The sequence below is a fragment of the Nipponia nippon genome, unplaced genomic scaffold, assembly GCF_047370975.1.
Source record: "Nipponia nippon isolate SJK-2023a ecotype South Korea unplaced genomic scaffold, ASM4737097v1 scaffold_9, whole genome shotgun sequence".
Taxonomy (NCBI): domain Eukaryota; kingdom Metazoa; phylum Chordata; class Aves; order Pelecaniformes; family Threskiornithidae; genus Nipponia; species Nipponia nippon.
The window spans coordinates 48,612,412-48,639,146 of record NW_028262413.1 but is presented as its reverse complement, the minus strand read 5'-3'; the positions used below and the strand labels follow the sequence as shown (position 1 = coordinate 48,639,146).

At 42.5% G+C, this 26,735-nt stretch overlaps 1 protein-coding gene across 2 annotated transcripts; it reads left to right on the top strand.

Moving 5' to 3' along the window:
• Positions 1-25: 25 nt before the first annotated feature.
• On the top strand, positions 26-26,735 carry MORF4L1 (mortality factor 4 like 1). Of its 2 annotated transcripts, XM_087743858.1 has the most exons (13): positions 26-170; positions 4,873-4,919; positions 8,087-8,154; positions 10,464-10,550; positions 11,281-11,361; positions 14,002-14,064; positions 19,475-19,500; positions 20,113-20,201; positions 20,502-20,603; positions 22,212-22,300; positions 23,585-23,757; positions 24,098-24,182; positions 26,020-26,735. In XM_087743858.1, exons 1-13 carry the CDS (start codon positions 131-133, stop codon positions 26,102-26,104), a joined length of 1,035 nt encoding a protein of 344 aa, XP_087599984.1. In that variant the 5' UTR covers positions 26-130; the 3' UTR covers positions 26,105-26,735. The 2 variants fall into 2 exon arrangements, with proteins under 2 accessions (XP_087599984.1, XP_087599985.1); XM_087743859.1 differs by lacking the exon at positions 14,002-14,064.

Here is a 26,735-nt window from a genome sequence, read left to right as displayed (position 1 = left end):
GCCGCGGGGGCCGCGGCGGGGCGCAGGGCGCCTGCGCGGGGCGGCGGGGGCCGGGGCGGCCGCGCATAATGCGGCGGAGGTGGTGAGGCCCCCGCGGGGAGGGGGCGGGAGGAGGGAGAGTTACTTATAAATGGCGCCCAAGCAGGACCCCAAGCCCAAATTCCAGGAGGGTGAGTGCTGGGGGGCGGCGGAGGTGGGGTGAAGGCTGGGGCGGGGAGGCCCGAGGGGAGGTGAGGGGGTGGAGGCCTGGTCGGGAGCGGGCGGCGGGGCTGTGGGGAGCGGGGTCCCGGGGCGGCGGCGGCGGCGGCGGTGGCGGTGGTGGCAGTGCAGGCCCGGGGCCGGCCCCGCTGGTTCCCGCTGCCGCATCCCGCAGCGCTCGCTGGAAGGCCGGGCTTGAAACCCGTTGTTTCCCCGGCTTGGCGGCGGTGGGTGGGCCGAAAAGAGACAAAGGAAGCGATTTGGGGCGGGGGGGGATAAATGCGGCCGCTGTTTCTGACGAGCGGGCCTCTGCGGGCGGGCTGCTGCCAGGCCCAGGGCTGCCCCTCGCCCAGCGGGGCTGGCGGGCCGGCCCCCGCTGCAGGCGGCCCTGCCCTCGGCCCGGGCTCCCCTGGGGACGGGGCAGGGGGTGATGGCAGCCCCGCCGTCCGGGGCTGGGAGGCTGCCTTTCGGTAAGGCCTTCAGCAGGACCGCGCTTGGCCTCCAGTGTTTATGGCCCCTCAGCGCAGGGGATTATTTGGTTTTTAGCTTTCACTGCTCAGCCCTAACAGTGTGGGAAGATGTGGGGAAAAAGCGAATTCCTGTAGTCTTTGCCTTCCTGTTCCTCGTCTTTCCTACCAATAAGATGTGGGGCTTTCCTATCCCCTGTTATTCTAAATATGCTTCATTTTCTCGCAGGCGTGAATATTCGTTGGCATTAAAACTGCTGAAGTCTCCTATCCTGTCAGAATTTTAATCTTCTCGAGTTTGAAGCATGCTTATTATTTTCTCTTCCTTGAAAGGGAGCTCAGTTAGGGATGCTCATGCAGCAGGAGGCACGGGGCAGTGTTTGGCCTACAGCTAGCAGTTGTGGTGGAGTCTGTACTTACAGCAAAGCACTGGATTTTGGTGTTTTAGGTGAATAAGGATGATGATTATGCTTTTTTCTGAGACTTATTTTGCATACATTTTGATTTTTAGGTAACGGTTCTGGTTGTTACTAATATAGGTAAATGAAAATGCTAGACAACGGTAAATAAAAAATGACTTCACCCTCTCCTCTCTACCTGTCCCTCACTTTGGCTTCTAAGCAGGACTTTCCACATGACTGTGATTTATCTTTAAAAGCGCCGTTTGCAGAAGAATGACTGGATCCGGCCATTCTGGGTAGCTTAAACAACACTGTAATTGTACGTGCTTCATGGCTGCTTGTGTCGGAACGTGTTCCGTCGTGCATCGGCATTCCATGCCATGCGTTAATACCGATGGTAATATTAACCTGCAGAAATAATCAAGACTTTAATGTATGATTCACATTATAATAATTAATGTGAAATCAAGTGAACTGCAGAAACTAAAACTTAAGTAGAATTCCAGGCTGAAATTATGTTCACAGCTGTAGGAATATGAGCAACCTAAATTTAGTATGGAAGTTAAAATTTTTAGGCTTTTTTCCACAATGTAAATGTGTTTGTGATCTCAGCTGTAACATTAAAAGGGAGAACAGTGCTGTGAATAAAGCTTCCTGCAGGCCTAAAACTTAAATGCTTTATTGTGGCCCTTCACAGCATGACAAATGACAATTATTTTAATTGTAGATTTTCAAGCTAAATGTACACTGGAGAGTGGTAGGTAGCCTTAGCAGTTATCCATATTGGCATCTTTCACAAAGCAAAGGGTGAGGAGGAGACTGAATTTATTGTGAAAATCTGTAAGAGCTAGGAAAACCTAAATGTCAAGCTAGAAGCACGAGTATGCCCCTTGAAATGAAGGGGCTGATGTGTCTATGCAGGCATGAGAAACGAGATCAGCATTGGGGCAGCTATGAATTAAGAGTTGTGGGTACTTAAGGTGTTCTGCATCTCGACGCTGACTTTTTTAAAGCAAATACAGAAGAGTCTCAGATGTCAGATTCAATTTTGAGTCGCTTAAGGCAGATTTTTTTTTTCTTCTGCCGATGTTGATGAGATTTCTGTGTTTGCTGGTCTGTTCTGAAGATGCTGGTTAGCCTGCTGCTCTGACATCAACGGGGAGACTTCATCGGTAGTTGTATCCTTGATCCACAGATGCAGCATCTCTTGTTGCTGCATGTAAAACACCCGAAGGAGCGGGCGGTTGAATTCTGACTTCCAGGAGCTTTTCCTCCCGTGAAGCTGTTGACGGCGCGGTGAGGCCAGAAGGCGTGCCCCTTCGGAGCCTGACGGACGTCTGCGCGGCACGCGCTGGCCAGCGTGGCAACCGTTTGTACGCAACAGAACCGCTCCGTGTAGCTTGGCATTCAGGGGTGTTAACAGAGCATGCTCCGATATTTTCCACCAGCTACAGAGCTGTTCTCCTATGAATACTGCCTTTGGGATAAGGAATAGGTGTGGGTGTTCCGCTGTGGCGGTGGCAACGTGTGGAAGAGAATATAGATTCAGAGGAGAGGCCTTGTGCATGTCTGCAGTAAGCTGGGAAGGAGCGAGAGCCTTTTAGGTTATCGTGAAAACAGAAGAACGCTTTCTGCAAAACGGAGATTCATGTTGTGGTTTTTAAAAATAAATAAAATAACTCCTGGTAGCTGTGGACATCTTACCTAGAAAGACCTTGCGCAATAATTGAAATAGAGATATGTTTTCCAGTAGCACTAGCGAGCACTGTGACTCATCAGGATAATAATCTGATTTCTGATTGTTAGCCCTGATTATGAAGACATTTTCTTTTTTTTTTAAATAAGTGTATCAAATGTATCAAAATAGGCACTTCCGTGAGAACCTTTCTAAATCTTTTTATTTCTTTCTTTATATATATATATATAAAGCATTTTACCAGCTAAAATACATTTCTGACCTAGTTTTGTGCTCTTAGACTTTGCTGCGGATACTTGTTTCAGTTCTATGGAGAGCATAGGGTCCTACAGATTGGGTTATAGTGAAGTCTTAAAACATGAGCAGTTCTTTCTAGTCAGTGTAGGAATGGAATAGTAAATTTATAGTTGCATCTTGTTCCATCAGAGTCTGGATGCATTAGATGAAATGTGGTGGTAGCTGTGCTGGTTGAAGAGGCCGTTGCTGTATCTGCTTGTCTCCCAGTCTTGGTGGTGAAATGGCACGTCAGAAGGAATTTTCTTCAAGGAAAATCGGGTGGTTTGTCATCAGCCACCCGACAGACTGTGTAACTGCCCTGACCCTGCCAGCAGTGTGTTCTGGGAATGAGTGCGACAACTGCTCTGCCCCCTCACCAAAAAAAAAATTTGAGAGGCGGGGACATTCAATTTCTGTGTGCAGAATGAGTGTCTGTTTAGAGCCCATCTGGTTAAAAGTTTCGTTAATGTCGAGTTGTACGTCTGTGGGGTAAAGCCAGAACTGTACAGGGTTCAAGAGGGTCAGAGTTAACGGTACGATGTGCCACTGACCGTATTTATCACTTGAATATGCAGAAAGGCGTTTTGAAGAGCAGAGTAAAATTTACAGTGGAGGGTACTATAGCCCGTGAACTGGTCCTTCCCCCACCCTAGTTGTTCCCGAGCTGCTGACAAGAAGGTGGCATCCAGAGCTGTGTTACTGATGGGACAGCCCGCTTCTGCACCCCTCCTTCCCAGCCCAGCCTGGGGACTGAAGAAATACCTGCGTATGTGTACTGCACAGCATGCGCGCGGTGACCGCGACAGCTCTCTTCTGTCCCGTATGCCCTGGAAACAGTGACAAGAACTGGATGTGTGCTACACCCTGGAGTGTATCACGCAGCTCATCTCTCTGAAAATGTGAGGTGCTGCAGCTTTCAAGAAGGAAACATCTGTGCTCAGATATCCTGTGCGAAGTACATTCAAATTCCCACAACGTAACCACAAAGTAAGACCTTGCCATTAAGGGAAAAAAAACCAGACTGAAGAACAATCTCCTCCTACTTAAAAACCACAAAGTGAACAATTTTTCTTGCTGTTGTGCGAACATGACATTCTTCTGTCCCACAAGTCAAATGGGGAAACAATGCCAGGGTCTCTCTCTTCCTGACTCCATTGAACTAGAAATACCAGGTGGTGGCCTTCCTGCAGGAAAAGGAGCGCTAGTAGCACTTGCTTTCATTCGTTTTGGAAGCTTAAGACGCAGAGGTGACGTCTCTTATGAGAGCTGACTTCCTGCTCTGAATCCGAATGCAATGTCATGGAGACGAAAGAATCCCTTACAGTAAGGCAGTTTTACCTGCTTACTACTTGAGTACTTAGGCTGAAGTAGTCCATTTGTATCGAGCCAGCGTGTTTTGGTGTCTGCACCTGAAATTCAGGGCTTTGAAGGAGTTCCCTGTGCCAGCCTTGCAACGGGATGCAAGGGTGTCCGTAACTTGAGTTGGCAGAGGCTGGGAGTATGCGTAGGGCTGTAAGTTTTGGTGCTGAAGTCACCAGCCATTTTGCGAAACTGTGGGCAGGTTTGGACATGGTTTGCATGCAGCTACCCTTGCGTGAGTGCCCTTCAGGGAGGTCCTCGGGAATCTTTCCTTCGTGGCCTTAAATAATCACAGCTCTGATCCTCTTTTGTATGAGAGTGAATTTGCTACCAGCCTGCATCTCAAACCAGTATCTGCCTTTGAATTTCTTTCCAGGTTGACACTTGATTCATTCTATGTTGTGCTTGATGACGTATTTTACAGAAATGGTGCATTGGTGGTGTTCTAACATGTTTATCTGCAACTTTCTTTCAGGTGAACGAGTGCTTTGTTTCCATGGACCTCTCCTTTATGAAGCAAAGGTATGCGTGGTTGCTTATTGCTGCAGACACTTCTGACTGTTCCCCAAGAAAATAAGGAATTGTATTAGTTTACCTGCTGTGCCTCACTAGATAGGATTAAGGACTGAAACGAAAATGAAGGAAAACCTGGTAATGTATGAAATTCATTAGTTTTAAATCCTGGAGCTCTATGTTATAGAAAAATCCCAGAAAACCCAATGGTACTATGGAGCTATTCTGGTAAACTACTAGAGGCTGGGTGGTCTTGTGTGTTGAACACCTGATACACTTGCGTCCCCAGAACACTGAAAAGCGTTTGTGCCCATAGGACTTGGTGCTGGTGCTAATGCATGAGCTAGTAAGTTAGCTGCAGTTTGAGCTTCCTCAGAGGTGTAGGTGGCTGAGTACAATCGGTGGTCTTCAAATGGGACAACGCTGCAGAAGACAATGCTGGATTGAAGTGACAAAGGAAGTGGCACTCTCCATTCTGGCTTTTTAACCGCAGAAACCGTGCATTGCGAATTTGTGACTTGGAGGAGTATCCCTGCTGCTTCAGTTGCAGGCCTCTGCTGCAGCACGTTCAACGATGGGCTTTTCCTGTGGGCCTTAAGCAGATGTCGCTGCCGTGCCATCTGTTTTACTGATGGTATAGCTCCTATTCTGGCTGCCTGTTTCCAGTTCCTCTGAAATTGAAACAAAGGGCTTTTGTAGCTGTGTGGATTAGAAGACTTGCAGAAGTTCCTGGCGCACCTTAAACAGAGATTTAAATCCATTAGGTTTTAGTGTCAGTAAATGTTAACTGATGGGGCAACTTCAGAGAGGTGGTGGTAGGGAGGCAGCTAGAAATACCTGACATCTCTTTTCATGCTATCAGGAAATAGTCATTCTAATGTAAAAATAACATCCAGAGCATTGACAGGGGATGTGCTTGTCTAAACCATTTTCACATCAGTGATTCTGCTCTGTTCTCTCCCTTGCTCTAGAACTGGAGGACAAGTTCCTTGTGAATGTATGCTCAGTGTGTTGTCTTCTGCCAGTGCCTGCCCAGGTGGTAGTACAGAGAGGAATCAAGGCTTCTGGTTTTGTGGAAACAGATCTCTGTTAGCAACAGTCTTAACTCTTTGGTCAGTTAAACAGCCCAGAGCTGCTACAGCAGTGTGCTTCTCTGTGCTGTGCCCCTCTTCTCCTTTACGCAAGGGTGGGATGAGTGTTGTAGGAACTGCCTCTGCCAGCTTGGTGTGCTAGAAGGCATTTCCCAGGTGGCAAGACAGCTTTTGGCTGGCTATTTATATTGAGAGTCTGGATCCTTCTGGGCTCCTGAAATGGCAGAAGGAACGGGATTTAATTTTACAAAGATGCTCTGTAGGTAGTAATGAATAATAACCTTAGCTTTCCTCCTTTGATCTGTTTTTCTTCTGTGATTCTCAATGCGTAAGTTATTTTGTTCCTGATGACCATATCCTTGGCTTCCTGTAGCAAGGTGATCAGAGAAGCACTTGTTTGTGTTAGAGTAGTGTGAAAAATTATGACAAACAGTAACCGTTTGTACATCTCTGTACAATGCAGAGTTACATGAGATTCACTTAGACACTCCTAACCTCCAGCAGGAAGGAAGATATTTTGGTACAGAAATATGAGTCTTCTTTTACTTCATGCTCGGTTCTTGTATTCTTCAAAACAAGAAGACACTTCTTAAGCACACAGTCTGTATTTGGCTGGCTTTAACTCCAGGACTGTCAAAATGAGCCACTGGTGCAGTAGTATATCAAACAAGATTAGGATATCCTTACTCCTAGTTGCAGGTCTAGGTGAGACTGAGTTTAAGTTCAGTATGTGGCATTTTGGAGATTAGCACTGAAATATGATGTTCCTCTCTATGTTGACAATTAAATTTTTCTTAATTGGAGAGGGTACAGGAAGGAGTCACCACAAAGGTCTTGAGAAAATGCTGTACAGCAGAAGGCTCTGCCCTCTCAAATACTTAAGAGGTAACCCAATTAGCATGGAAATGAAATAGCAATTATGACTTTTACGAGTCATTTTTTACTTCAATGGGAAAAAATCCTTAAAAAGGGACTAAAAGCTAGAGCCGAAGAGGGTGATTCTTCATGTTTTACACCACCCTCATTATTTTGCCGTTAAAGCGGTACAGTGGCATCAGTATCTCTGTGTATCTGGAACAAGACTTGATATCTTTCTGGATGAAAAGTGCCTTATTCGAGCCGAAGTTGGTGGATTTAATGTGGTATAGCTAAGAAGTTGAGATACACGAGGTGGGTTATGTAGTTTCTGTTCTGGGCTGTGCTTTTGCAGGAAAAGGCATGTCTCTGGCTATGTTTTCTTTTATATAGATGTGGTAGCTTGAGCTCTTAGGTGCCAGGCTGCGGGGGCAGGAGGAGGTTGCGTTATCGGGCAGCGTGCACAGTTGTTGCAGCTCACCTGAACACATTCCTCTGGATGGGCTGAGGCAGGGTCTTGCAGGCTGCGAGTAGGGCTGTGCTGAACCAGGAGGCAGAAAAGTTTGCAAGGGACGCTTCTGAATCCTGGTGATATTGTGGAGTGGTTGGAGCAACCGTGTTATGTATGCGTTCCCTCTTTTAATGGTCTTGCCTTAATATCAGTATATGAGGAAGTTACTGTATTCATAGGCCAGTCTTTTGATGGAAATAACTGTTTTTATTTACCTCGTGTATACATTCTTAACCTAGAAAAAGCCCTTACTGCAACTCTTTCTACCGAACATAATGCTCTCTCTGTGGCTGTAGAGATCCATATTATTTATTTTACTTTTGAAGACTCCTCTACTTCAGCCAGCTTGCCTGTCTGTGAGGTAGGGGCCTGCATGTGAACCAGCTCTCTAGTGAATGGCTTTTGGCTAACCTGGGGGTAGTGACGTGATGCTTGTTCACTTTTCTGGTCGTCCTCAGGGGTTTCTGATCCTTCTCGTGAATGAAGGTGTCCCTTTGGATAGCTGAGCAGAGTCGCTTGTTTGCCTAGCCCTTCCAAATCGGTCAATAGGCAGTAACTTGTGTTAGAGAACTTACTTTCTGCTGCGAAATAGCTGCTGGTATTTCAGTTGCTTGCATGGAAATCTCTGCATGTTTAAACCCTGAAAGCTAAAAAAAGCAAAACTCATCCAGATCTCTTTGTTCTCACTGGTACTGACTGAACTTTCTTCTCTGTTCCAGTGTGTAAAGGTTGCCATAAAGGACAAGCAAGTGAAATACTTTATCCATTACAGCGGTTGGAATAAAAAGTAAGTATTGCATAAAATGAAAGCAGTATTTCATTTTCCCTTATGGGAAAATGCAAGCTTTGTCAGTGTGGGTGCGAGCGTGATGGCCTAGCGCTACCATGCCTGTGTCCTTAGGAGATTGTTTCTGAAATCGACCTAAATGGTTTTTATACCTAAGCCAATGATTTAGAGTAACACAAAACATGATCTAACCAACCGTTTCCTTCAGAGCTTTGGTTGTGTTGCCAGACTAGCTTAGGGCGTCAGTAGACTAAGGGGAATGCTTTATAGCATTCTGTTTGTTCAAGTTTGAAAATAGTTACTGTAATTCCTCCCTGGCAGAAATAGCTAGTACAAAAACTTCCTTGTTATGTGTTGGTAGGAGAGGCAACCCCTGCTGAGGTGGAGCAAAACTCTCTACTCAAACACGCAGTGTACTTTACTTTTATACCACTTTTGGCAGCAAAGACTTGGAGAAGCACGCCTTAGTGGAGGCTGTGTTCAGAATGGGAAAGGCTGTCTGTTTTAGTCCTTCACTGGAGCAGGTTTAGCCTGTATTTCAGTTCTTGCCTCTCGTGCTAAGGTAAAGTTAGAGATACTGTTCCCTTCTGCAAAAATGGTAGGATTCTAGGTGAGAGACTTCTGAAGAATAAAGATGTCTCCATGAAATAAATGTTCAGCCTATTAAAGGTGAATACTTTGAGATTATCACATTTACATAATTGTCTTTTTTTTCTTTCATTTGAATTCTGTTCTGTCACTAGGTTTTGAATTCAGGAAGAGTGGAATTTTTTTCTTAGCGATTAAAAGCTTCAGCTCTTCAGACTCCAGAAGTCTTTCAGAGAGCACTTTTTCCTCTTTTGTTTTTTGTTTCATTTCAGTGCTGCAGACTCTAGAGTGAAGACTCTTAGTCACTAGTATCTTGATCTCACTGATGTGACTAAAAGCTGAACTTCATGTTTTAATATGTAACTTTCTTAAATGCGCCCGCACACCCTCCCTGCCAAGTGGCCAGATAAATGTTTTATTGTAAACACTGACAGTTACAGGGAGCGTAATTGGTTCTTCTGGTGGCTGCTGTATATTAATGAGGCAGCGTAAATCTGATACTTCCTCTCCTTGTTTATCTCTGATGAAGGGTGCCATAAGTGATGTCGTGACTCCTGCTTTTCTTGCTTGTGCTGTTTGAGTTTTTTGCCTTCAAGCTTCCAATTAACTACATTAAAAGTGGCGTTGCTGCAAGATCTAGACAACTGGGGCAATATAACTCCTTAAATTTGGTTTCTGTAATTATGGTCCTTTGTTACTTGTTAATTGCTCGACTACTTAATTTTTTCTTTTGCAAATATCAACAGTTAGGATACCAAAAAAGTTTCTTCATCATACAGTATAATGTGCCGCACAGTTATATAGCACTTCTTTTGAAGGTCTCTTGCAGCTGTACAGGCAGGAGTAAGATAAGTGGCTTAAATATCTGACCAAAGCACGATCCTAAAAACATAGTCTTAGTATGCGTACAGCTGGATGTGTGTTTCTCTAACTTTTGGATGCTAAGCTTGCCTTGTCTTAACGCTCTTGAAGACCTTGTACTCCTGTAGTAGTATTGGGTTTGACACCTTGATGTTCTAAGATTGGCAGCTATAGCCATGAAATGAAAATGACACAGAGCTCTTTATATAGAGAGCTTTAACTTGGATACTTTAGAATAACTTGGCCACTTTTAATGTGTTTTATTTGAAATAAGTTGTCAGATTGCTCAGATAATCCACTCTTTGTCAAAGTGGAATTCTTGCTCGTAATGGGAATTTCCCCAACACCTGTTCTCTTAAATCGTTCACTTCAGATTCTTCAAATATTCATGCCATCTTGGTTTCCTTCACAGACAGAAATCAGAGCTCTTCTTCTTACAGTAAGATCTTATTGCTGAATTTGTTAACCTATAAAATGTTGGAATAGATAAAGGAAACTTGCGTCATAATATAGTTATGGCTACAGGTGTCCCATAATTTAGTAAGTGTAGAATTTTTTTTTTCCCTGAGATGCTGCTTTTAAATTTAAGACACTCCCCTCCCTCCTAAATTGCCCATACTTCAAGTTTGGGAGACTCTCTGGAAATGACTGAGGATTACAATTCCCTAGAAAAATCGTTACAGCTTCAGTCAGTGGGGAATGCATTTGATAATTTACACTTCCAGTTGTGCCAGTCCATGACTTGACACAAACGCAGAGTTCAGCCTCAGATTCCTTGAAGCTTGTAATTGACTGTTGTGTGTAGAATGCAATTACGTAATGTTTTTGAATGATCGTTAGATTTTTTTTATTTTTTTCAGCTGGGATGAATGGGTACCAGAAAGCAGAGTGCTCAAATACGTGGATACCAATCTGCAGAAACAAAAAGAACTTCAAAAGGCCAATCAGTAAGTATTTTTAAGTCCTTTGTCAGTAAATATTTTTTTATACAGCCTTAATCCAACAACTGTATATCAAGGAAAGTTAGTGATTGAAAAAAAAAAAGCCTTCAAGAGGGGTTCATATGTTCACTTATTCGTGAGATGCTTTGGCTTACAGAGGTGTTCTGATCTTCATCCTCTAGCAGTTTAGAAAGAGCAAGCTGCTACTTAGTTTTAAAATGGTGACTTGAGGTTTTAAGGAAGAGTAGGTTGATGAAATGGAGAGGGAGCCTGACTGACTGCAGTACATCCTGTAACGTGGAAATTAGGTGGCTAAAAGTGACCCTTCTGCAGTGTCCTTAAAATATATTGTTAAGTGGTACGGATCTTCTCAGACAGCTTCAGGATGCCTACAAATACTTCGATTTTTATGAACGCTAATCTTGTATTTCTTTACTGGAAATGCTTTTATTGAGAAGTTGTTTTATATTTTTCAGAAGCAGCGTGCTGCTTCCATGTGATTCAGAATAACAAGGATGGTGGGAGGGGGAGGAAACGGGTGTTCATCCTGCTAAGTGTTGTATGAAGAAGCCTAAATCTTCTTGATATTGAGTTGTTCCTGCTCATGACGCATACTGATTCACAAAGCCATTTACTAGACATTCTCTAAATGTTTTGCATAACCCGTTACCCTTTGAGGGAAAACAAGCTTCTTTTTCCATTAAAGTCTTATTTACAAATTTACTCTTTTTTAAAGGGAACAATATGCAGAGGGGAAGATGAGAGGTGCTGCTCCAGGCAAGAAGACTTCTGGTCTGCAGCAGAAAAATGTTGAAGTGTAAGAAGCTTTTTATTACAAACAAACAAACAAAAAAAAAACCCCAAACCAAAACAAAAACCACCCAACAAACCTCCCAAACTTTTGCTTGTCAGTTTTACTATTGATCTTTAAATAGTAATTTTCTTAGAATGGTTCTGCAGGCTAAACTACAGTACTTCTGACACAACCCATACGAAAGTTGTGTTTCACTTTTGGAGTATCAAAAAGGCCTTTGTTGAAGTATTTTATTAAAACTGCCTTCTTAGATTGTGCAGTGTTTAATACGGAATCGAGGTACTGAGTAGACACTAACACTCTGTACTTTTTTGCACTCTGATCCTCTTAAGCTAGTGAACTGACACTCAAAAAGTGGTGAGTCCCTGTAAGACTCGTGTATCTCAGTGAAATCGGTTTCTGTATAGAATTGTACAGTTCTTCCAAGCTGTGCAAGCACTTTTGAATAAAATCCTTAAAATGCCTTGCCTTCTTCCTGTACAATTGTTAAAACTGCATTTCAGGAGTCTTTGTTCTGCTGTTGTTGACAAAACGAAACCCATATGCTATTAAAAATGGTTTTGCATCTTAAGAGACCAGAAGCAAGCTCAGACATTTATTAGAAAAAATAATTTCAGGATGTAACTGTCGGATTTCTTTCATTCCATCCTTTTTGTTTTTGAGAATAGGCTTGTGTGGTGTTATGTTTAGATTCTCATACACTCAGTACAGCTCTACTGCTTTGCTCATGTGCCATGAAACTCTTCTCTTTGGGGTAGTACTTCACTTAATTATGAAGATGGTCATTACTAATGTGATGTTTTGAACTCCTGACTTCATTTATGATTCTAGTCTTCATGAGGAAGCTGCTGAAATGACATCAATTCCTAAGAAGAGCATTTGGCAGCAGCCTCAGATTTCATGTCTCATTTATGGGCAACTTTATGTCATGAAATAGGTGTCATTGATTTGAGAAGTGCAGCGGTAGTGGGTACAGGTTTTTTTCTCTAGATCCTGAATGCGGATTTCACTTTGGGATTAGTCAAAGCCTAGCCAAGGCTGTAAATTGGCTCTTGGGCTCTGGAATGGGGAGTCCGATGGATCTGGCCATAACGCTGCACGCATGCTCTCTTGTGGTCTGTTGCAGTAGATTCCCAGGTGCTTTAACGCCACTGGTTTGGTGTGCTCTGTCAGCTCAGGACGGACCTCTGGCAGGGACCTAGTCACCCGTTTGTCTTCATTTGGGGGTGAAATAAACCCCAAGCCAAATGTCTGTTTGGACAGTTCCTCGTGGATGTCATTAAAAATCTAATTAAAACAGATCTAAATTATGACCATTACTAATTCGGCTGCTTAAGGGGTTGTTACACCTGAGTCGTCTTGTGTTTTAGTCCGTGGGAGTAGAATTAGTTTCATGTGTAGCTTTGACACAGGTAGCGATGACTCAATTGTAAATGTCTACGATTTGCATTACAGAGAACATCCCAACAGTAACTTCAGGATTAGGTTCCCCATACCGTCAGCTTTACTCATCTTGATAGTGCAGGCTGATTGCAGTGGGATGAGTTGCTCTCTCTGGCTGAGTAAATGCTAAATGTTAACCTGCGCTTGAAATCAAAGTTGGCTTAATCCTCTCGACCACACATAATAATGTTGCATCCAAGGGAGACCCGCACAGCAAAAATGACTTCATCTTAAGTCTCTGTGTAACTCCAAAGCTTGAAAGCATGTTACCGGGTCTGTCTTTACTCTCTGGTTGAAACCAGTTGGGGAAAGGGAGTGGCTTTGCTTTTTGCTGTCACTGCTGTCCTCGGCATGGGTGGTTGTTTCCAGCATAGCAAAACAGACAGTAAGCTAATTCTCTGAAACTTCTGTTTCATGTTGATTGGAAAAATTAATTCCTCGATGGTGGATTTTCAGAGTTGTAAAGGGGAAGAAGGAAAACTATTGTCATTAGAACAGCAGTCTTGCATTATGAAAGTTACTTACTACAGGGTCCCATATGCTCGTTGCACTGATCTTGCTCCTAGTCTCTAGCCATTACCAGCATCCAATGCATCCTTCTAAATTAGACCTGTGCTTCTTTCAACAAAGTCTCCCTGTTTTTCTTCCCTGTTTGGAGGCTGAGGAAGAGGAAATACTTTGCCTGACCCTAGCAGCGATGCAGGGTTGTGATAGTGATTTGTTATTGACCAAACTACTGCTTCTCAGATCCTGCTTACAGCTAAAGGCAAGATGGCTTCTGAAAAAAATCTCAAAATACAGTTCAAAAAATAAAACTTCTGGATTGTTCCCTCGTTGTAAATCTAAGGTCATTGCAGATACGTAAAGTACTGGTGGTGGGGAGGGGGAGAAACTGATCACGCAACTATTCTAAAAGGGTAACACTGTCAACCTATTTGGGCCTCAAAATTTACCTTTTGTAGCATTCTTGGAGGATTGAACAGAGGGAAAGGTAACCTATATTTTGAAACTTATTCTTCAGATAGCCAAACAATAATGGAAAGGAAATCACAATCTAAGCACAACTTATCCTCCAGGAATGTTCAGTAAGACTATAATATGCTGCTAAAAAGGTAAATTTTTGAATCTTAAATAGATTCTCTTTAAGGCTAAACACGAGGTCTGACATTCTTTCCTTAACTCAACCCCCATTGTGCCTAGATTTTTCAGACGAGATGGAGCGCATACTGTTTGCTGTTTGGAGACCCCTACAATATCGACGCGGTGAGTTAAGGATGGATTGTCAAACCAGGATTTTCATCCTGAAATCCAAATCTCCTTGCTTTCTTAGATTTCTTTTAGAGACTCTTAAAGTCCTCAGTTGCAATAATGTAAGCTTTGGTAGCAGTTCAGTTAACGATTACAGGTGCTGCGGTATATCATTTTGGTTTTTTGGGTTTTTTTAAGCCTGTATGGACTACCAGTTTTTAGTTTCTCTGAAATGTACACCTTTTCAGTTGGGAAAGGGTACAATATGAGTAGTCAAATCCATTCAGTGTGTCCACTGTTTAAAACGAAGTGGAGGACAACTGACTTCAGATTTTTGAAACTGCATAGTTCTAGATTACACTTGGTCTGCATGCTTACCGTAGCTGGAGTTCTGCTTCCATGGAAATCAGTAACAAACTGCACTGTCTTCTCGAAGCCTTGGGAGCGAGGCTGCTACGACAGATGGTGTTAGAAATGTGAGGTTTGAACCCGCTCCTTAATGCGCTGTATTTTTATTGTTGGCTTGAGTCTGTTCAGAATAACTGTTTCTGTAAACTGCAGCAACTCGTTCAAAAAGCTTTCGAAACCGTATGTAAGCAGTATTTCATTGAATAGAAATATGCATGAAACACAGGTTGTATACACTTGTTTTTCAAATAATTGTTCATCTTATGATAACTAGAAGCTATCATAGAAAGAAATTTTGTATGGTTATAGCAGGTTGCCAAAAATGAAATATAATGCTACAGATACTGGCTTCTCCAGACTGTTTTAGATGTAGCTCTGCTGAATTCCAGCTCCTAAGAGTTTATGCTACCTTTGGTGGGCCTAATGATTAACTTGCAAAAAATCAGTGAACAATCAAGAGTTAACGGGTGCTTGGAAAATAAGAAGGGCAGCTGAGAGTGTTCTGGAGGGAAGATATGGCACTGAATAACAAATTTGAGAACAGCATCTGTTTTTAAATGAGATGTATGCAAGCAGTCTCATCGGAGATGCTCTCAAAACAGTATCTCAACTTGGGAGTTATTGTTTTTTCTTCTAATAGAAGTCTTGTTCTTAATCTGAACATACTACGCAAAGGCATATGCTCCTGCTGCATGTCTCCTGTGGCATCCTCTGCTATCTTTGGCACAGCTAGTAGCTCTCCCACAAGCTACTTCACATCCTCTAAATGTCAAGCGGCATGTGAGCACTGCTTACATGCCAGTTGTCTAGGGCCGTAACAACGTTGGAATGGCTACACCGGCTCAAGCCGGAGATTTTCCTAACCTCCTCTGCTCTCTGATGGTCACCAGTAACATGTGCTTAGGGATAGTGAGTCAGTCAAGTCTGGAACGCTCTTCTCCCCCAAATACCCTTTTGGCTTCTAGCAGCCTGTGATTAAGGGACTTCGGAGCTGTAGGCTGTATCCAGGTGATGGGTTTAATAGCCCTGTGTAGGACTGGCTTATATTTATCTAACAACTTCTGAACCATTTGGACTTCTGGCATCCCCATCATCTTGTGGCAGCGTGTTCTCGTTTTAATTCAGTACTGTGCTGAAAGGGGAGGGAAGAGGATGACTCCTCCTGTCTCTTTAATGTCTGCTGCTTTGGTTTTTTGATCTTTTCCATCTACCTTGAGGAAAGATTGATTAGTTCTTCAAGCTTCACGTTTTGTCGCTGGTGATACCTCTGCCACATTTCCCTTCTTCCTGCCCAGTTGGCAGCTTGAGAAGGCCCTTGTCTGCCTGGTTACTCCTCGTATAGAAGCTGTTGTACACTACCAACTGTTCTTCGTTCTCTTTACCTCTTCTAGTTTTATTGTGTGCCTTCTAAGGTCAGGTTGCCTGACCAGGCACAGGAGACATGTGTGTGTATAATCCGGACTTTGGTTTTTATCCTCTTGCTGATAATGTTTGATGGTTTAATTGAATCTTGATCGGAATGCTGCTTCTCACAGCGAAGTTAGTGACCAAGCTGCTCGAGCAATAGTGGCTGATTTCATACTTTTTTCCAACATACTTATTTTTCACACTTGAATCCTTCCATTTACTTTTTTATTACTAGTCACCTTGTATTAGGAGAGACTTTATGATTTCTTATAGCTTCGTTACAACTGTTGTTCTATCAGTAAACTGGCACCTAATCTCCTCTTTCTGGCACTTACAAATGTATTGAACTCAAGTGCCTGAGACCAAGTGGCAGCTGCCTTCATTCTCTGCTGCTCATATCTTAACCAACAATGGCAGGGAGGTTCTAACAGACCTCTAAGTCCCTTCAAAAGGCACATGGATTTGGGGAAAGTAAAATGCTTGTAATTGTCCACAACATTTTTATCTACCTGGTCATGGACTCCTAACTGTTGTGGAGTAATTAAACTTTCCAAAGTCTTGTTTTTTTCCTGATGTCATTTGTCTGTGTTGAATTCTATTTTCTAAGCTATTTTTATTTTCTACTGACAGTTTTCTAGACACATCCCAGAAGACACTCCAGTTTAGAGCTCTGAGCATTCACACCAACTCCTTTGCGCACAGATTGCTGGCTTCTTGAGGTGGCACCCAAGGCTCTGTGACAGATAGTTCATTATCTTTCTTCTGCTGAATGTCTGTAGAAAGGCGCAGTGCGGTCTTCCAGTATGTTGTCTTCTATGGCATCCTCTTTAGTCTCGCCATTTGATCGTGAACACAGTCCTGTTTCGGATGCTGAGGTTGGAAGTTCAGTATTACGCTCCTGTGGCATGGACTACTTATTTTTCTTCCGAGTCTGTCACCTTTGATATATAGCATTTCATTGTTGTGAGTTGTTCTGGAAGCTGTAATACTGTTTGGTTTCTGCTGATTATCTTGTTTCTACACAATTCCTGATGGTTATGTCAGTAGTTCATTTACTTTTGGCTTTCTAATTCAGCCCCACGTTTTGATCCCCTGTACTTGACTATTCTTGTTACAGCTGCGTGTTCTTGTTCAGCTAAAATAAAACCCTGCAGTGAGGGCTGGGTTAGCTCCTCACCAGAACTGACGGCTGGCCCTGCTGCTTTGAGGCGGTAATGGCTGACTACAGGGGGACGCATCCTTTAAGTTTGAACTGTGACATCTTCAGCACCTTGCAGCTCTCTTCGGTCCTAAATTAAACTCTTTTCACAGAAGCTCCCTTGAAACGTTGGTGCTGCTTTTTAGTTTTGTTGTTGGTTTTCAGTGAAAAATGCCAGTCAATAGAGAAATATGTGAATGAAGAATAGCGGTTGGGCTGTACTTGCTGTATAAAGAGAAGTCAATGAAAGCTTTTATACTGCTTTTATACAGCAGTATAGGGCTTGCTGTTCATAGTGTAGCTGTGAAGTGGCACAAAAGGATGGGTTTTAATCTATCCTAGAGGTGTTTCATCTTTTTGCGTTGCTTCAGGACTTGCGTTCCCTTTGTCCTTGCAGGAAGGGATTATTTGCCATCATGAGGAACACGCACAGTGTTCTTCAGCTCTGTGTCTCAAAATGAGAGCCTGCTTGGTCTGATTAATGGAATCTAGCTATCGAAGATGTGCTGCTCATCTCTGGCTACAACTTTTATCAGCAGGGCTGTCTAACCTCTGCGATACAGATGCCCCATCTTTCTCCTGGACTGAGTGAGCTGCATGCTTCAATTACTGCACACGACAGCAGTGCTTCACCTCGCACAGCTGCCTTCACCTAGTGAAGAGTATTATTCCAGACAGTCTGTCAAAATCTGCCAAACGCTAATGTTTTCTCTCTAACCTTAGCTCTTTCTGTTTGTTCCCTAACTCAGATTTGTCTTTTAGACTTTGCAAACAGATGGCTGCTTTGACTTGAAGGAGAGGCATATGACTTGAATGTAAGGAATCAGGAAATATAAGGAACGAGGTGGGAGCGCACAAGCAGCTGCCTAGAATGGTTTATGCTAGACTCTGCTTCAGTAACATCAATGGGGTTTACTGTCTTAATTGCAGTAGTTCTTTAGGTCATTTATATTGCCTGTCTGTTCCAATTTTGTAAGACTCTGCTTCTAGACTAATGCTTAACATTATTTTTATCTTGTGATTTTAATTCTGGAAAGAACTCCCTGTTCCTCCTTGTTTACTCTAGGTTTGGAAGAAAAGACTTTCTCTTCAATGCACAAGTCCGTTATCAGTGGCTTGACTTGGCAATTGTTCCTTCTTCCTGGAGAGAGATGATCTTTATTCTGCCCACAGTTTAAGCCTAATGCTTGTTTGACTTGAAGCTTGAAAAAAGCCTTACTCTTCCTATCTTCAGACCTTCCTAGAAACTCTGCCTACTTCCTGAGCCAGATAAAACCAGTTCAAAGCCTGAATACGAGAGTCACTTGAGATAGCGGTGAATTTCCAAGGAAATAACCTTGTACTGGTAAAGAGTTTTATCCACACAATCTGCAATTTTTGGAGAGGTTTAACTGGACTCCTATTAATAGTGAGCAAATTGAAACATGACTAGTAGTACTCTTAATTAAAATTTTCTGAAAATGGTTAGTAAATATACAAAGTTAAGATAATAACAAAAATACCTGCCAGGATGGTTTAATTTTGTCATTGATACTCTTGACCTACCTGAATACTTACATGTCGTGTGCATTGTATTTCAGGTGTCTTTTAAAATTTTGGAAGTACAGCTTTTCCTTTGGAATAAAAATAAGGGCTAAGGATAGAGACTTTAGAGAAGCGTGAAGTGTATAAATTAGAAACAGTAAGTGTTCAGAGAAGCATTTGGAAGAAGATAAATATTAGGGAGAAGGCCATTTAGTACAGTTCCAAATGTTCCTAGTAAGTGGCAAGTGTAATTGCGATCTCCTCTAAAAGATGATGGTGGAGTTGTAGACAGTCCATGCAGCTTCACGCACGTCATTCTGATAGTGCTATTTAAGCATAAGCATTTATGTCTGCTGGTATTTAAGCTTCCCTCTACTGCTGTAGTGGTAAAACTGTTTTTTTTTCACTACTTTACTGGAAGATTTATCCAATAATTCCTAGCACTCCTGTTTCCTTGTACCATATTCTGTCTCTAAGTGATCCCTGAAATACAGAAATAAAACCTACAAATCTAGTGTAGTTTTCCAAGAGCACTTGGAAAGTATGAAACATCTCTAGATATTACTTGCATAAGTGTCAGTCAGTACTGTTTTTAAATACTTGTGTGTTCTTGGCATGCCTTCTGAGGTTTTGTAGGTTTAAGTTAGCAATTCCTCCCCAAAAATGGTGAATGATAACCTGCTAAATGAAAAAAATCTTGTAGTATCCTAACTGTGATGTTAAATCATATCTGGCAGTTCTTACATGTGCTTTTATGCAACTACTCCATAGGCCACTGAGTATTCGCTCGTTGTTCTGAATGTAATGGACAACTCTTCTGGCTTTCTACTTTTGATTCTTTAAGTACCACTATCTTTATATTTGCAATAATTTGTGTTCTTCTTGCAGGAAAACAAAAAAGAACAAACAGAAAAGTAAGTATGTCTTTATTTTGTATATAAGCGGATATCCTTAGTGAAGGATTCTTAGCTGGAATAGGACCTTAAATCTGCCTCAACTAAGTTTACTTACTATCACCTTGTGTTGTTCCTCTTGGCCTTCGGATGTCCCTTCCTCTTGGTCAGGAGGACTGCATACTCTTCTGGTTTGTACACAAGCTACTTGTTTCAGTCTGTCATGATCTTGACCTCTTGCAAATTAAAAGCAAAGTGATATCTCCATGGAGCTGTTGAAACAATTTAATAGGTGAAACTTATGTTTTCTTACTGAGATGGAGATGTGACATATCTGCAAAGCTGAGTCGATGGTTCCAAAGATTCTTCCGAAAGATACTGATGTATTCGTTTGTTTTTAATGCAGGAACTGCCATCTTCAGATAAGTGTAAATATAGCAGTTTAAACTGTTATAAATTATGGGCAACTTCCAGAATACAAGTAATATTTAAACCAAAAACAAAGTGAAAAGGTGACCTGAGACGAATCTGAGCCTTACTTTTAAATCTTTCTAAATCTTTTTTACTGGTATTCTTACTGACTTACCAGATTTCTTAAGTGGCATAATGTCTTTTTTTTTTTTTCCTGTACAGCTCCAGGAATTGGAGAAGGGAGCAGTACCAGTGAGACTCCTCAGCCTCCTAGGAAGAAGAGGGCTCGAGTAGACCCAACGGTTGAAAGTGTAGGTATTTCTGATCCGCGCAGGATTTTTGATAGAAAACATTTCTTTGCTCAGAAATACAGACAGCAGTACTCTGTCCTGCAGTAGGGCAGTGTGAAATGTTACAACTTGCAAAACCAAGGTTCCCAAGTGGCCTTGAAAAAACTAAGCTATTTCCTTGTTCCCTGTGGAGCCTAGAGGAGTTACAGTAGTAATTCCTCAGTCCAGTGGTGTATTTCAGTTGTAAAAACAAGGAATGTGGGTGACTCTTAGCTTGGATAGTTACCTGAAAGTAATTGGTCTGGCTTCACTTTTTTTTAGGAAGAAACATTTATGAACAGAGTTGAAGTAAAGGTGAAAATCCCAGAAGAGCTGAAACCATGGCTGGTAGATGACTGGGACTTGATCACCAGGCAAAAGCAGGTAATTAGTCAAAAGAACAATCTGGCCAGGTATAGGCGAGGACACTAAAACTAGCATTTCATCTCCTCTTCCAATGCAGTGTAGTGAAATCTCTTGGAGAGTTTGACAGCAGCTTGATGGCTTACTTGACAGTTCTCATTCTGGTTGGATTTTAACCAACGGTCACCTGTGAGGAGGACTGTGGCTCAGCAGCGTTGCATGTGAATTTGTAGAATAGGCTCGGTCTAATCAAGCATGGCTAGAAAGGCAAATAATTTTAAAAAAACTTATTTAAGCTTTAAGTGTGGTGTTAACTCTACACATGCTTGGCCTGCTGGTATCTTTTGACGAGTTTACTTAGTTGGTAGAGAATTGGTCTGTAGGAACGTCACATGTGATGCATATTTTATCTCAGCTCCTTCCTGCCTTTTTCACACGTCACTCACTGCCAAGTTCTGCAAGCATCTTAAGTTGTTCTACAGCTCTGACAGAAAGCTGTTGCTTAGGATAGTGATTCTTAACTTCTGCCAGGGTGGATCCATATAAAGCTTCCTGATACAGTAAATTAAACTTTGCTTTCCATTTTAAAAGTATAAAACATTTTCATGAACTTAAAACTTAATAATGAATCATGACTTGTTTCTTGTGTGAAACTGCTTACTAAAATTGGTGAGGAGCATAGAAAAGATCCTGTTGAAAACTGCTTGCTGTTGTTCGGTAGGTTGCACTTGCGTGCTGTAACTTACTGCTACTCTGAGGTGCCGTCTCTGTTCTTGCAATCCCAGACGTGTAAAAATCTTGAACAAGTCCTGCGTGGATAAGGCTGACTTTTCTTGGTGAATACAAATCTTAAACTTGCACCAGCAGTAAAGGTGCTTAAGCATCACTGTGTGTTACACTGTCTTCAGTTCTGGAGAATTATTTTTTTTCCCCCCCCCCCGAATGCCTTCAGACTGTACTGATCTTGTGAAAGGAAATAGATAAGCAAACTGGGGCCCGTGCCTCAAAAAAAACCCCAAGTATGTGAATTCGCTGAGCCTTGCCGTATACGACTGAACTAGGGTCTGTGGGTGCAGATGATCTGTGTACGGTATCGAAGATGGAAGTTAATTCTTGGTGAATCATGGCTGGGAGAATTTGTCTTCAATTCTCTAAGCTCTGATGTAGGTCTGGTACTCTCCAGACTGTGCAGGCACTGGAACTTCCCGGCAGGTGCTTGGCAGGCTTATTTGCTTCGCAGCAATTGCAGGGCTAGGTGCTGAGCTGTGGGTGCAAGAAGAGGAGCAGACAGAAGGATAGGCAAAACGGTCACCGTTGCTTTTGTACCTGCTGCGTGGCCTGGCGTAGGCAGGTCTGCAGGGGCACGTGTGCGCTTTGCTGCGTACCTTTGCCTCTTAGGGTGACTTCAGCCGTTCATCGTCAGGTTGCTGTTGAGCAGCACAACTGTTACGGTTTTTTGGTGTGCACAGCTAAACCAGTTGAGTGTTCCTTTAATCACACTTAACATCTTAACCTGTTAATTTTATTCTATAAATGCCCTTATGTATGTTGATTTAATTTTAGCGTGCAGATATAAATGCCTGCATAAATTGGACAACTTGTATTTGTTTGGTTTTGCTTCTTGTGTAGCTCTTCTATCTTCCTGCCAAGAAGAATGTTGACTCCATTTTAGAGGATTATGCAAACTACAAAAAATCACGAGGAAATACTGATAACAAGTAAGCAGTGGTCATTTCAAACCTTAAATACTTCTTTTGCTGCTGTTGTTGGACTTGTATTTCATGGAAGACTTAGTAAGGTTTTTGCACGTGTCCCAGCCCTATGTCCAGCTTTGTGTTCCAAGACCAAGGTGATCAAGGAGTTTAGAAATCTTTGAGGAGGTAATTCAAGAATGCAGTCCTGCTTTCTGGATATTATTTCTGCTTCCCTCGCTTTCCCTAAGCCTTTTCCTAAAGGAAGCTGATATAAGCTGAGTGAACAGTTCTCCGGCCCTTTGTTCTAGCTCAGGCTTCCTGCGTTGGGTGAATAAATTCAGTGGCACTTGCTAGGCGCGAGATGAACAAGCTATCAAAAAAGCTGCCTAGCAGATGAGCAAAGCGTTGCTGTATGGGTGGACTCTCCCGTGGAGGTAGAGGGGTGGGGGACAGGGAGGTAGACGATGACTTTTGAAGGAATCAGATGGGCAGAGCTAATTACCTTAGGTGATAGCTTTGAAGATTCTTATTTGTAATTAGCCCAGCAGTCCAGCCCTGACAACAAACAAGGTGTGTTTATTCTTGAACAAAGGCCTCCTGTTTTAAAGGGAGAGAAACTAGAAATGTGAAGTTGTTTCCTTCCATTCAAGAGGAAGCATACTATTGACTTGTCAGGGTGTTTTAACATTCTTTTATGTAATTGTCCTAATGTCTGTTCTAAATTTGTTTGCAGGGTGGAGTGAGGGTTGTACTTCTCAGACTTGCAGTGTCACTGCTAATTCCTACACAGTTATTCTCCAATTAGTTGTGAAGTTGGAGGCCTGCAGGAGTATGGCATTGAGAGGCCTAGTTAGAAAGGGGTGGTTGCCTGCAGCGTTGGGTGGCTGTCCCTTTCTGTTAAGCAGGAGTTCAGTCTGATTACTTAGAGTATTGTACTCTTAAGCTGATGTGAGTTGGGGTTCACTTTGGTTGAAAACACGAGAGCTGGTAAGTGTCCTTAGAAATACTGTTGCTTTGAAAGGACTGCTCTAAGAGTTAACGTCTTTATGTCAGTAGATGACTGAAAGCAAGGCTTTTTTTTGGTTTGCCTAAATCTTACTGAGTTCAGAACACTCCGTTTTTAAAGGAGGTCTTGAAGTGCATCACTCCCTGCGGCCGTACATTTTAAGGCCTCCAGAGAAATTTCCTTGAAAAATCTGAAGGCTGGTAAAAGATCTTTACGATCTTGATGGCCTCGCCAAGCCAACTCTCATCTTGTGTCCACCCAGTCACTTGAACAAGACTTGCAGTGTTTCCTCTGTTTACCAGGGAGTATGCAGTCAATGAAGTCGTGGCTGGAATTAAGGAATACTTCAATGTCATGCTGGGAACTCAACTACTGTACAAGTTTGAGAGGCCCCAATATGCTGAAATTTTAGCAGATCACCCAGATGCTCCGATGTCCCAAGTCTATGGTGCCCCACACCTGCTGAGGTTATTTGGTGAGTATGGCCTCCCGAGACCGAAGCTGAGCAGTCAGAAGTCTCCAAATGCTTCCCCTCCCTCTCTTGAGTCTGGGGGTGTGCACTGCAGAAACCTGACCAGCAGCTATGAAACATACGGTTTCGTTCTTTCCTTATTCCACGTACCTAAAATGTTCAGAGCCACTCCGGGATTTAGAATGGAAATGGATTTGAACAGCCTAGGTATTTTAGGTGGGCTTTATGTATTGAAATAGATTCCCGGGCTGCTTTTATACGCTACTGTAAGGTTTTCGGCAGTACTGAAATACTTGTTAAAGTTGTTGTTTATAACTAACAAGTGCTACTTCTTTTGAAACAGTGCGAATTGGAGCTATGCTTGCTTACACTCCTCTGGATGAGAAGAGTCTGGCTTTGCTCTTAAACTATTTGCATGACTTCTTAAAGTAAGTACCTTTTAAGTCTTTCAGCAAGAAAGAAAAAGTTAAGTAAGCACAGGCTATTGTAATGTGGCCTATTTTCAGTGAACAATTGTTACAGATATATACATATATATATATGTATATATATCTGTATCTTGGGCTTGTGCATGACGTGTTCATCAAAGACTGCCGCGAAGCTTTCTCAAGCCGTGCGGTACAGTAACGTGGGTAAGACCGGCTTTAACTTCTCTCCAGTTATACTAAGGTTATTGCTAGTTAAACGTGTGTTTAGTATCTATTAGTCTGCACTTTTAAACTGTCCAAGTCTGCTACTTGTTTAAAAATCAATGTTGAAGCATTTATTTGTAGTTGCTATAAAAAGTAGACGCCAATTACACCAAACTATTGAATTGCACAATGGTTACTCAACAACAATTGAGCAAATGTTAAAAACTGATGAACCTTACTCGTGTTATTTCTGGGATAAACTGTCATTGTAGCTTTAGTGCACTGTACTACGCTGTGGTGCTGTAGACATGTTATCTTTAGGATGAAAACCTCACCCTAAATACAAGACTTTAATGTGAAATGTTTCTTAAAAAAAAAAATTGGATATTTGATTTCAGGCAGGTGATGAAGTACTTCCTCACTGCTCCAAGGAACTATGGAGTCACTTGCTGCTTAGTTCACCTGTAAACATTTCCTGAATGTGAGATGCTAAATAGAAGTAAACTTCAGTTTCGTGCCTGTGTCATACCTGTATTCCCCCATATGCACATGTGAGCGTGACTTCAGCAGCTTCCGTGCGTCCGTACTGCACTGGAGGAACGTAGCGTTATGCTTCTGCAATTTATTTATACACATAGGCAGGGACCGGCGTGTGGTATGAACCCGTGTGCCAGCTCGCAGCGTCGCTGCAGCTCTTAGCTTTTGCTGTGCTGGCAGATCTTCTTGGTCAAATTTACTAAAGCTGTAAACTTCCATTTGTGATTATCTCGTGGAGAAGAGAAATGTTCTGTGTATTTTCATACAAGGCTTTAGTAGTCTGCTGATAGTGTTTGCAAGTAACCGATTTGTAAATACTTAAGGTAACAAAGCATTAAGCTGTTTTGCCAGTAAATAGCAGCTTTTACCTCAGTGTGATGGGGTAAGCTATCGGAAGTTGAAAGAAAACCCTCAGCAAATCCAGGACAGCTCTGTAGTAGAACTAGAAATGGATCAGCCTGACTTCAGGGCAAACTTGCCTTGGAATAGTCCTAGAGGCTTGAGCAGATCATAGTCTTGTGGGTCAGCCTGAAGTAAACGCAGGTGCTCGAGAGCTTCCAGCTGTGAAGATAGAATTGTTAAGGCGGTGCATTGGCCAGAAATCCCTGCGTCCATTCGACGAGGAGTAATGGCATATAACGCTTACCTTCTGCTGCCGCCCTTAGTTGACCACTGCTCGTTTTGCTCCAGCCATGCTCATTTAGCCATTTGAGTTCCGTGTTTGTGCAGACAGAACTTCATCGTGTCCTGCTCCTTGTCCCTACCCCGCTGAGTACCATCGGTAGTATATCGGTTCTCGGTCCAGCTGCTGACTGAACCTCAAACGTCAACGGTTTCATCCTGCTGATCTTAAGCTCCCTGTGCTCACTTGGAGCCAGAGTTGCTCAACAACTTGTTTGGAATTGATTTTTTCTGGCATGAGCTGTCAAATCCTGACTTGCTCTACACAGCTGACTTTTTAGTAGCTACATGTTAGATTTGTACTGTTGCAATCATGTTTTATGGTCTCAGCAAGCACCTAACGATTCACTCGTGATGCTAACCAACAGAGACTTCAGGCAAGAAGGTAATTTAATCTTTTCATTATTTTTCACAGGTATTTAGCAAAGAATTCCTCCGCATTGTTTAGCGCCAGTGACTATGAAGTAGCCCCTCCTGAGTATCATCGGAAAGCAGTATAATACTGTGCTGCTTTGCAGCGAAGTGATAATTGGATCCTTGTAATACTGTCCACTTCTACATCTTGTTCTTCACCTTCCTATTGCACATCTCTCTTGCACAAATTATGTAAACGTAAAGTGAATAAAGTTGTGTGTTTAAAATGGAACTGGCATTTGTAAGTTCTGAAGATTTTCTTGTCCCCAAATGGAAGCTTGGAGTTTAACGGGAACTCTTTGGTGTTTCTGGCTTGCTACTGTTGTTTGCATCAGTGGAACGTACAAAGAATGCGTTACGAGGTCTCATTGTACGCACTCTTCCGTGCTCGTGGGTCTGTCGTGCCATTAAGATTTGCTTTGCTGACCCGCTGTATTGCGTAGTAACGACAAACGCAGGCACTCAGACCCGTCGGGGCTGTGGTCACCTAGTGTTGGTGCTATCGATTAGTCTGACTTTCAAACCCATTTGCGTTCTTGGTGTTGGAAGTAAAATGTTTGGTTCATAAATGTATGTTTTTATTTAGATAGTGGAAGGACTGTGACATTTTTATATTCTAACAATAGGAAAATGCATTATCATATCATAGTGTCTTGGAAATGTTAGTCTTTCACAAAGCTGTTTTACAAATCTTCAAATAAACTTTTTTAATTTCAA

Bases quoted from the DNA above. Each gene is read 5' to 3' on its own strand.
- MORF4L1 (XM_087743858.1), top strand. From the start codon at position 131: ATGGCGCCCAAGCAGGACCCCAAGCCCAAATTCCAGGAGG. The intron at 171-4,872 runs GTGAGTGCTGGG...ACTTTCTTTCAG, and splicing joins CAAGCCCAAATTCCAGGAGG to GTGAACGAGTGCTTTGTTTC. The intron at 8,155-10,463 runs GTAAGTATTGCA...TATTTTTTTCAG, and splicing joins TACAGCGGTTGGAATAAAAA to CTGGGATGAATGGGTACCAG.